The following is an 11432-nucleotide window of genomic DNA, read 5'->3' as shown; positions in this document are numbered from 1 at the left end:
AACAGGAAGGAATAATCCTCGTAGTTCGAAGTCGAAGAGAAGGAGGTAGGCTGGACAATGCTTAACAATGCAGAAAGGAATCACACACTCAGGTGTGCGGATATCAATGTTGAGTTTGAAGGAGAAATGCAACGGCGGGAGGGGGGGTAGAGACAGCGAGGGCTGCAAAGGAGAGACTCAGTGAAAAGAGGTAGGCAGAAACACTATCAGAATGTTAATCGAGCGCTGTCAAAATACATCTAAGGCCTTGGTTGATTATTCAACGTTCAACGATGAGGGTGATTTTAGGAAACCAAAATTAAATCTACGAAACCACCCACTCCTAAATGTGTGGGGACTAGAGGTCGTTACTAAGCCCTTCAGAAGTAAGCTGAGTTGCTTCTCTCTGCCATTCTTGCTCATTTGATTTTTCCTGATGAGTGGAAAGCAATGTTTTTGTTTTTGTTTTTCAAGTAAGCAATCTCGCTAGGGAAAAAGAAGTTGGAAAGCATCCGGAAAAGAAAGCTTGTAAGAGGGACGTGTGGGAGAACTAGAAGGGACGCTTCTGGCTGGGGCCAACTGAAGTTGGGAAGATCTGGGGAGGAGCGAGGAAAGGACCCAGATCTACTTGGAGCCAACCAAGAGACCGGACGGGAGTGGGGCGGAAAGGCGGAGACCAGTTCGAGCACTAACGCGGGGGCGCGCGAGTGTGAGGGTTGCGGGTCCGCCCGGGGCTAGGGCGGTCGCTCTCGCCATTGTCCCCGCGGCTTTCCGCCTGTGAAACACGTCCTTCCTCTGGGTCCTTGAGCCCCTCCCACTTTTTGGAGAGAAGAGCCACTCAGTTTTTTTTCCTAAGGACCTGTTGGTGGACCTCTCCTCTCTTTCGTAACGCGGATATAGCCTTTTCCCTTCCTGGTAGGAAGAGGAAGGAGGGGTCCGGGAAGGAAGCCGATTTCCTTCTTTCCCCCTCTGCACGCTTGCTAGCCCCAGCGATCGCTGCTGGCCCCCGGGTAGGAAAGTGGGGTTCCTGGCCGTTTCTGCGACTCTGGCCTAGGGCTTGCAGCTGCTGTTGAGTGAAAGCACGCAGACTGGCGGGAGCCGATCATTTCTCCAATGAAGAAGAGAAAGCGCAATTCCCTCCTTATGCTCTAGGGAATTGAGCCGCGTCCCAGATCACCCATTCCAGAAATGTGAAACCGGGTCCTCACAAAGTCGTCTCTGGGGAAGAGGTGGCGTGCGGGGTGGGGGTTGGTGGAGGGTGAAGGCATAAGCAAACATATTTTAAAATCCAGATCGTAAGAAGTGTCACCTGGCCCCTCACCCAGGCATGCTTTCTGGGGGAAGCGCAGGGCCAAGCTTTCCCTAGAAAAGCTGGGGCGAAGAGAGAGCAGGCGGCGGCTAAGGAGCTCCTGGCAGGCTGGGAAGGTGGAGAAGTGGGGTGAGGTATTTTTCTAGAAAGTGTAGCCCTAGCTCATCTCCTAGATTGGGGAAGAGGGAACTGAGGGAGGAGGGAAGGAGACCCAGGGCAGCTCCAGGATAGGGAAATGTTGGAGAAGGGACTGCGTTCTCCAACCGAACCCTCCCTCCTGGGAACCGCAGCCCAGCGCGGTAACAGAGTTACCGCAACCGGGCGGTGGGGAGGAAGGGTGGTCCAGGAAACCGGCGAGGGAGAAAAGCGGTGGAAGGGAGAGTCTTCTCCCTGGAGCGGCCCCAGCAGTACAAAGTGCTGGTCACAGCGCCCCTTCCGCCCCTAGATTGACGAGCAGTGGCGTGGAGCCAGCGCGGAGGCTGCCCCCTCCCCCTCCCGAGCCCGCAGCGCGGAGCGCGGTTTAGCACCAACGGAGCCGGGGGCGGCGTCTTTGGGATGGAAAAGGGCCAAAGGGGAGGAGTGGGGTGGGGGGGGGGGTTCACTGGTCCACTATAAAAGGACCGCTCGGCTGCCCGGTTCTTGCACTCGCTGGAAAGCGGCTCCGAGCCAGGGGCTATTGCAAAGCCAGGGTGCGCTACCGGACGGAGAGGGGAGAGCCCTGAGCAGAGTGAGCAACACCGCAGCCAAGGCGGAGGCCGAAGAGGGGCGCCAGGCACCAATCTCCGCGTTGCCTCAGCCCCGGAGGCGCCCCAGAGCGCTTCTTGTCCCAGCAGAGCCACTCTGCCTGCGCCTGCCTCTCAGTGTCTCCAACTTTGCGCTGGAAGAAAAACTTCCCGCGCGCCGGCAGAACTGCAGCGCCTCCTCTTAGTGACTCCGGGAGCTTCGGCTGTAGCCGGCTCTGCGCGCCCTTCCAACGAATAATAGAAATTGTTAATTTTAACAATCCAGAGCAGGCCAACGAGGCTTTGCTCTCCCGACCCGAACTAAAGCTCCCTCGCTCCGTGCGCTGCTGCGAGCGGTGTCTCCTGGGGCTCCAATGCAGCGAGCTGTACCCGAGGGGTTCGGAAGGCGCAAGCTGGGCAGCGACATGGGGAACGCGGAGCGGGCTCCGGGTTCTCGGAGCTTTGGGCCCGTACCCACGCTGCTGCTGCTCGCCGCGGCGCTACTGGCCGTGTCGGACGCACTCGGGCGCCCCTCCGAGGAGGACGAGGAGCTAGTGGTGCCGGAGCTGGAGCGCGCCCCGGGACAAGGGACCACGCGCCTCCGCCTGCACGCCTTTGACCAGCAGCTGGATCTGGAGCTGCGGCCCGACAGCAGCTTTTTGGCGCCCGGCTTCACGCTCCAGAACGTGGGGCGCAAATCCGGGTCCGAGACGCCGCTTCCGGAACCCGACCTGGCGCACTGCTTCTACTCCGGCACCGTGAATGGCGATCCCAGCTCAGCTGCCGCCCTCAGCCTCTGCGAGGGCGTGCGCGGCGCCTTCTACCTGCTGGGGGAGGCGTATTTCATCCAGCCGCTGCCCGCCGCCAGCGAGCGCCTCGCCACCGCCGCCCCAGGGGAGAAGCCGCCGGCACCACTACAGTTTCACCTCCTGCGGCGGAATCGGCAGGGCGACGTCGGCGGCACGTGCGGGGTCGTGGACGACGAGCCCCGGCCGACTGGGAAAGCGGAGACCGAAGATGAGGACGAAGGGACTGAGGGCGAGGACGAAGGGGCTCAGTGGTCGCCGCAGGACCCGGCACTGCAAGGCGTAGGACAGCCCACAGGTAGAAGAATTGCTCTCGTTTGTCTGTCCATTCATCCTCCTCTCCTCACTTTCTCTATCCCACGCGACTTCAGGGTAGACTCCTGCTGGCAGGCAGGAGCATAAGTCCGCGGACAGAACGGAGGCCTGGAGTGGAGGAATGCGGTTTGAGGTTTGGATTGGTGAACTCAGCTAGAAAACATACTTGCATTTGCCCGAATAATGAATAACCAAGAAAAAAACTGACAAACGATTTTCTGCAAACTAAAGCAAAGCATTTAGGCCGGGGAGGGAGAGTTTGTAACCTGACTCCTTCCACCTTTAGTGATTTGGAGCTTGTGAGAGTTCTTTCCACTCTGTGTATTTCTTTTTAACGATTTTGTGTGCGCCTTTTGTGCGGGTTGCAACGTTGCGCTGAGTTTTGTAACCGCTGCCTGTGCGTGCATCCTGCGCTCACGGGAGGGCGGATGTGGAGAGGGCAGAGGAGCAATGGTGACCTAGGAAGGTACCCTGAGCGGCTACGCTAGGATCTCTGTTCTGCAGACTTCTGTCCCCTTTCCCCCTTATAAGGCTGACCCGGGCGGGCTGAAGGCGGTGGGGCCCCTTCGCAGAACCTGCTTGGGAGGTCTTTCCCGGGTTTGCCCCGCCTCCCAGTTTGCACTCCCTCTCGCGGCCATAATTCTGCTCTCAAGCACTGTTGAAAGTCACTGCCGGTCCTTCCTGCTACGCCTTCTCTCTTGTGTGCAGTGCTTATTCTCCAGTTCTTTTTGTTTTATCACTTTGGTGCCTTTTTCCTTCTTTAACTCTCTCGCGTGTCATTTTTTAAAGAATTCTCCCCTTTTCCCCTGCTCCTCTGCTCCTGGGAGCAAAGTGGTCGCAGCCCAGTTTGGGACTTTCTGCAGGGGTTGGGTCTCAGTCCGGAGTGGAAGGCTCTGTTCCAAATAATCAATCATGCCTGGAAGCTGGAACTTATTTCGCTGGGGCAGTGGGAGTGGGGCCAGAGGCTGCTGGGCAGAGTGGGTGGTCCTTGTGCCCGGAATTGGCAAGAGCGGAGCACCCCAGGGACCCCTGGAATGAGACAGCAGAGCTGTGCAGTCTGAGATTCCTTAAGGCCCGGCCCCTTGGCAGCAGCCCAGGCCCTACCCGAGGCCTTCCACGTGGAGCCTGATGATCTCATTCAGGATTTGAGCCCTCGCCTGTGAAAGAGTGACTCAGGGCCTCTGCCTGCCACCCTTGCTCCAAGATTTTACTACAATTGGGTAGGATTATGTGCGAAACTGCCTTGTTCAGACTGTGGGATTTCAAAGAGAACAGAAGAAATCCTGCTCACACACAGAAAGATCCTGACCATGCAAAGGAGCGTGTGGTCTTTTTATTTAAAGGAGAGGAGAGAACTTTAAAAATAACACTTCGAGTGAAGATATGCAAATATTTTTGTTATTGTTGTTCTGGGTATATTTTTGCTTTGTTTGCTTTGACTGGTTAGGCTTTCCTAATATATGCTAGGAAGGTAACTATTCTTGGACAGCCTGACCATAAGCAAACTTTTTTTTTTTTTTTTACAGGAACTGGAAGCATAAGAAAGAAGCGATTTGTGTCCAGTCACCGCTATGTGGAAACCATGCTTGTGGCAGACCAGTCGATGGCAGAATTCCACGGCAGTGGTCTAAAGCATTACCTTCTCACCTTGTTTTCGGTGGCAGCCAGATTGTACAAACACCCCAGCATTCGTAATTCAGTTAGCCTGGTGGTGGTGAAGATCTTGGTCATCCACGATGAACAGAAGGGGCCGGAAGTGACCTCCAATGCTGCCCTCACTCTGCGGAACTTTTGCAACTGGCAGAAGCAGCACAACCCACCCAGTGACCGGGATGCAGAGCACTATGACACAGCAGTTCTTTTCACCAGACAGGTAAGAGGAAGATGGTACCAGCTGTGAGACTGTCCTCTTAGGAGTCTACATTGTACCAAAAAGATATATACAAGGCATTTCACCAGTGTTTTTACAGTTAACCTTTTTTAATTGGCTAGCATGGTTTATCTTACTCATTTCTACTGTAATTTAAATATCTCAAGTTTCACAGTTCTATTTTAAAAGCATTAGAAAAAAGCTTGATTAAAGTCACATGAAGTCTTCTTATGTCAACAATAATGAATGTAGATGCTCCAAAGCATATGTGAAGGCACACCCTGCCAAAAAAGTTAGATCCCAAGGGTCATGCTCCCCTTATTAATAAGGATTTACCTTTGCTTTTTGTAGGACTTGTGTGGGTCCCAGACATGTGATACTCTTGGGATGGCTGATGTTGGAACTGTGTGTGATCCGAGCAGAAGCTGCTCCGTCATAGAAGATGATGGTTTACAAGCTGCCTTCACCACAGCCCATGAATTAGGTAAGTCTGCTTCAAAGTAGACGTTAAGCCCAATTCAGAAATGTAAACTGGTAAAACAATATAAGGAGAGTCTGTAGGTTATATTGCTATTTTAGGTCCTAGTGCATCTTAGAAACTATAGAAAATATTTTGTCACTATTTCAAACGTGGTCATTTTTATTAAAGTAAAAAATAAGATAGTAGTAGCTCTGGACATTTGGAAATGTGTATGTTTGTTTACACCCTGTGAAAAGTAGACATGGTCTGCAAAAGAGCCAATCTCCTAAATATATTTCTTTCTCTAGAAATGTTATTTTGGGACAAATGAATGAATCCCTGTTGGGAAAATAGAACCTGCTGCATATCATCCATATTTTATTTTATTATTTTTTTTTTTGAGATGGAGTCTCACTCTGTCTCCCAGTCTGGAGTGGAGTGGCACAATCTCGGCTCACTGCAACTTCTGCCTCCTGGGTTCAAGCGATTCTGCTACCTCAGCATGCCCAGTAGCTGGGATTACAGGTGCATGCCACCACACCCGGCTAATTTTTGTATTTTTAGTAGAGACGGGGTTTCACTATGTTGGCCATGCTGGTCTTGAACTCCTGACCTCAAGTGATCCACCCGCCTCGGCTTCTGGAATTACCGGTGTGAGCCACCGCACCCAGCCATGATCCATATTTTAATGTGGGTTCTGGATTGCTTCCTAGGCCACGTGTTTAACATGCCACATGATGATGCAAAGCAGTGTGCCAGCCTTAATGGTGTGAACCAGGATTCCCACATGATGGCGTCAATGCTTTCCAACCTGGACCACAGCCAGCCTTGGTCTCCTTGCAGTGCCTACATGATTACATCATTTCTGGATAATGGTCATGGTGAGATGTTCCAGCTACTCTCTCTAGATGGCATCCAACCTTTCATGCATAAAGTTTAGTTAAATGAACTCTTTCCTTTTTGTTCTTTTTATTTTCCCCACTTCAAAATTACTTTTCCTCTGTCAAGATCCTAACTGTTGAGATCTTAATTCCAAATAAAAAATAATGCTTCTGGTTGAGTAGCTCCCAAAGCCCATTCATTCACATTGTTCGCAGATCAATAACTTCCTGTCATTGTTAATATAGAAATACCCCATAGAGGATAAGATCTTAATAGTAATCTAAATCTCTTTAGCATTTCCCTCCCCCAGCTTTACAGTTTTCAGATCACTTTGCTATTTTCTCATATGATAAATATTTTCTGAAATGGGATCTACCCCTTCATGCCCTCACTAACTCTGTATTAATATTGGTTGGCATTTCCTTTGCAGGGGAATGTTTGATGGACAAGCCTCAGAATCCCATACAGCTCCCAGGCGATCTCCCTGGCACCTCTTACGATGCCAACCGGCAGTGCCAGTTTACATTTGGGGAGGACTCCAAACACTGCCCCGATGCAGCCAGCACATGTAGCACCTTGTGGTGTACCGGCACCTCTGGCGGGGTGCTGGTGTGCCAAACCAAACACTTCCCGTGGGCAGATGGCACCAGCTGTGGAGAAGGGAAATGGTGTATCAACGGCAAGTGTGTGAACAAAACCGACAGAAAGCATTTTGATGTGAGTTTTTCTACTGAAACACATTCAGAATTGAAAAGAACAAAGTGATGGTAAAAGATATGACACCAAGTTAAACATCCCCGTCTGTGTCCTCTAGCAGGAATGCGAGATAGCTTATTTTTAGAATTGATTCTTTGTCCCATGTGGCTTTCTTTGATACCCTAAAAGTTCTCTTTAGATAATTCTAATGCTGATGATTTATGTCTCCATTTAGACGCCTTTTCATGGAAGCTGGGGAATGTGGGGGCCTTGGGGAGACTGTTCGAGAACGTGCGGTGGAGGAGTCCAGTACACGATGAGGGAATGTGACAACCCAGTCCCAAAGAATGGAGGGAAGTACTGTGAAGGCAAACGAGTGCGCTACAGATCCTGTAACCTTGAGGACTGTCCAGACAATAATGGTGAGGAGCAATGGACTCTGGTTTTAAGAAACTGGATTAAAAACAGATGTACCCACAAACAGGTGGCTCAAGATTGGAAACTGATAACGTTATCATATTATTCTCTTTCCAGGAAAAACCTTTAGAGAGGAACAATGTGAGGCACACAACGAGTTTTCAAAAGCTTCCTTTGGGAGTGGGCCTGCAGTGGAATGGATTCCCAAGTACGCTGGTGTCTCACCAAAGGACAGGTGCAAGCTCATCTGCCAAGCCAAAGGCATTGGCTACTTCTTCGTTTTGCAGCCCAAGGTAGTTCGTTTTTACCTTATTTTTACCTAAAAATCAAGACCTGGGCTTGCTACCTTTTCAACCAATTTTTGTTATACTTTCTTTGCTTTCTATATTAACATATCTTCAATTTCAAATTTGAACTCCTTTTCTTTTACATTAATTGGCAACTGCCTGCTTTGAGTTTAGTGTTTTCAGTTATGAATGAAGCTTAAATCTAACACTTCAGATGCTTGCAATTGCTCGCTATTACTCTTTTATATGGAAATAAAAGCTTTTTGGACAGTCAAGCGCTCCTCTGTGCGACTAGGCTTCACATACAGCTCATAGTTAGATACATTTTATATTCACACAGTAACCAGTAGTTTTGGAAAATAGTCTATATGCATGGTCCAAAATACTTGTTACTGGGTAACTAGCAGTAGCAGGTGCAAACAGAATAATAGAAGTGGTAGTCTGAGTATTGATAATTTTTATGTTTGAAAACACATTGAACTAGGAAAAGCATCATTTCTTTTGCTGTTTTGCTAAGGGAATACATCTGGATCTGAGACAGAAAATGGAATTTAATGTGACTGAGATGATCGTGTGTCATTAGCACCGTAGGCTATGAAAATATTCCCAAGTTGCAGATTCAATATTCAGCAAGTGATTTCTGAAGCACTTACTCTTGCCAGATACTAATTATTCTAGGCTCTGAAGATACAGCAGTAAACAAAGTGACAAACAGCTCTACTTTCATTGACCTTAGCTGGAGGAGACATAGGTCAATAGATAAATAATTTTTAAAAATCTCTCATTTCTTCAGATGTCTATACATAGTACTGAAAAACATGCCAAAGTGAAGGGTAAATGCATGAAATGCATAATGTGTAGAGGGTACTGTTTTTAATTAGCATGGTCAGGAAAGTAGAGAGAAAATGTTTACACTTATCATTGCAGCATCTCCTTCCTTTGTTTGTATGTAACACTAGACATGTGTCCTTTTTTCAGGTTGTAGATGGTACTCCATGTAGCCCAGATTCCACCTCTGTCTGTGTGCAAGGACAGTGTGTAAAAGCTGGTTGTGATCGCATCATAGACTCCAAAAAGAAGTTTGATAAATGTGGTGTTTGTGGGGGAAATGGATCTACTTGTAAGAAAATATCAGGATCAGTTACTAGTGCAAAGTAAGTTTTAAAACACCTATTTGCAGACCTTATAATTTAAATGGGCCTTTCAACAGGTCTGGGAAAAAAATATGTCTCATAAAAGATTAATGTGTTTTTAAGCTAAATAATCTAATTAGCCAATGAATCAGAGATTTATGCCTGTTTTTGTCACCTGCAGACCTGGATATCATGATATCATCACAATTCCAACTGGAGCCACCAACATCGAAGTGAAACAGCGGAACCAGAGGGGATCCAGGAACAATGGCAGCTTTCTTGCCATCAAAGCTGCTGATGGCACGTATATTCTTAATGGTGACTACACTTTGTCCACCTTAGAGCAAGACATTATGTACAAAGGTGTTGTTTTGAGGTACAGCGGCTCTTCTGCGGCATTGGAAAGAATTCGCAGCTTTAGCCCTCTCAAAGAGCCCTTGACCATCCAGGTTCTTACTGTGGGCAATGCCCTTCGACCTAAAATTAAATACACCTACTTCGTAAAGAAGAAGAAGGAATCTTTCAATGCTATCCCCACTTTTTCAGCATGGGTCATTGAAGAGTGGGGCGAATGTTCTAAGTCATGTGAATTGGGTTGGCAGAGAAGACTGGTAGAATGCCGAGACATTAATGGACAGCCTGCTTCCGAGTGTGCAAAGGAAGTGAAGCCAGCCAGCACCAGACCTTGTGCAGACCATCCCTGCCCCCAGTGGCAGCTGGGGGAGTGGTCATCATGTTCTAAGACCTGTGGGAAGGGTTACAAAAAAAGAAGCTTGAAGTGTCTGTCCCATGATGGAGGAGTGTTATCTCATGAGAGCTGTGATCCTTTAAAGAAACCTAAACATTTCATAGACTTTTGCACAATGGCAGAATGCAGTTAAGTGGTTTAAGTGGTGTTAGCTTTGAGGGCAAGGCAAAGTGAGGAAGGGCTGGTGCAGGGAAAGCAAGAAGGCTGGAGGGATCCAGCGTATCTTGCCAGTAACCAGTGAGGTGTATCAGTAAGGTGGGATTATGGGGGTAGATAGAAAAGGAGTTGAATCATCAGAGTAAACTGCCAGTTGCAAATCTGATAGGATAGTTAGTGAGGATTATTAACCTCTGAGCAGTGATATAGCATAATAAAGCCCCGGGCATTATTATTATTATTTCTTCTGTTACATCTATTACAAGTTTAGAAAAAACAAAGCAATTGTCAAAAAAAGTTAGAACTATTACAACCCCTGTTTCCTGGTACTTATCAAATACTTTGTATCATGGGGGTTGGGAAATGAAAAGTAGGAGAAAGGTGAGAGTTTTACTAAGACCTGTTTTACTTTACCTCACTAACAATGGGGGGGAGAAAGGAGTACAAATAGGATCTTTGACCAGCACTGTTTATGGCTGCTATGGTTTCAGAGAATGTTTATACATTATTTCTACCAAGAATTAAAACTTCAGATTGTTCAACATGAGAGAAAGGCTCGGCAACGTGAAATAACTCAAACGGCTTCCTCTTTCCTTTTTTGGACCATCTCAGTCTTTATTTGTGTAATTCATTTTGAGGAAAAACAACTCCATGTATTTATTCAAGTGCATTAAAGTCTACAATGGGAAAAAAAAAGCAGTGAAGCATTAGATGCTGGTAAAAACTAGAGGAGACACAATGAGCTTAGTACCTCCAACTTCCTTTCTTTCCTACCATGTAACCCTGCTTTGGGAATATGGATGTAAAGAAGTAACTTGTGTCTCATGAAAATCAGTACAATCACACAAGGAGGATGAAACGCCGGAACAAAAATGAGGTGTGTAGAACAGGGTCCCACAGGTTTGGGGACATTGAGATCACTTGTCTTGTGGGGAGGCTGCTGAGGGGTAGCAGGTCCATCTCCAGCAGCTGGTCCAACAGTCGTATCCTGGTGAATGTTTGTTCAGCTCTTCTGTGAGAATATGATTTTTTCCATATGTATATAGTAAAATATGTTACTATAAATTACATGTACTTTATAAGTATTGGTTTGGGTGTTCCTTCCAAGAAGGACTATAGTTAGTAATAAATGCCTATAATAACATATTTATTTTTATACATTTATTTCTAATGAAAAAAACTTTTAAATTATATCGCTTTTGTGAAAGTGCATATAAAATAGAGTATTTATACAATATATGTTACTAGAAATAAAAGAACACTTTTGGAATGTGTGTGTCTGTTTTTTGAAGTGGGAATTCATTCCTAGGAAGGAAACCTGAGGCACAAATATTGAATCTGAAGACCGAATTATTTTCTTAAATTATTTGGCAATAAGATTTTGTTCTAGAGGAAGGTGAAGCAAGACGGCTGAATAGAAGATTTTTTTCTAATGAGATGTATTTCTTATATCCTTGGTATACATGATTGCTAAAAAGAAAGAAATTTATGATGTCATTTGTTACTAATGTATCTAATAATATACATCAGTGGTTGGCAAACTTCTCTTGTAAAAAGCCAAATGGTAAATATTTGCAACTTTGTCAATCCTGTCAATAGCTATCCTGTCAATACCATCTATGTCACAACTGCTCAACTGTGCTGTTGTAGCA

The 11432-nt window shown here is 47.0% G+C and overlaps 1 protein-coding gene across 1 annotated transcript; it reads left to right on the top strand.

Annotated features, from left to right (window-relative positions):
- Positions 1–701: 701 nt before the first annotated feature.
- ADAMTS1 (ADAM metallopeptidase with thrombospondin type 1 motif 1) lies at positions 702–11050 on the top strand. The gene is made up of 9 exons (XM_004062644.4): positions 702–3114; positions 4658–5004; positions 5353–5485; positions 6175–6342; positions 6774–7060; positions 7275–7461; positions 7574–7749; positions 8722–8897; positions 9058–11050. Exons 1-9 carry the CDS (start codon positions 2385–2387, stop codon positions 9755–9757), a joined length of 2904 nt encoding a protein of 967 aa, XP_004062692.4. The 5' UTR covers positions 702–2384; the 3' UTR covers positions 9758–11050.
- Positions 11051–11432: the final 382 nt, after the last annotated feature.

This window comes from Gorilla gorilla, chromosome 22, assembly GCF_029281585.2.
Source record: "Gorilla gorilla gorilla isolate KB3781 chromosome 22, NHGRI_mGorGor1-v2.1_pri, whole genome shotgun sequence".
Taxonomy (NCBI): Eukaryota; Metazoa; Chordata; class Mammalia; order Primates; family Hominidae; genus Gorilla; species Gorilla gorilla.
This window is presented reverse-complemented; position numbering and strand designations above follow the sequence as displayed.

Bases quoted from the DNA above. Each gene is read 5' to 3' on its own strand.
- ADAMTS1 (XM_004062644.4), top strand. From the start codon at position 2,385: ATGCAGCGAGCTGTACCCGAGGGGTTCGGAAGGCGCAAGCTGGGCAGC. The intron at 5,005-5,352 runs GTAAGAGGAAGA...TGCTTTTTGTAG, and splicing joins CAGTTCTTTTCACCAGACAG to GACTTGTGTGGGTCCCAGAC. The intron at 7,750-8,721 runs GTAGTTCGTTTT...TCCTTTTTTCAG, and splicing joins TCTTCGTTTTGCAGCCCAAG to GTTGTAGATGGTACTCCATG.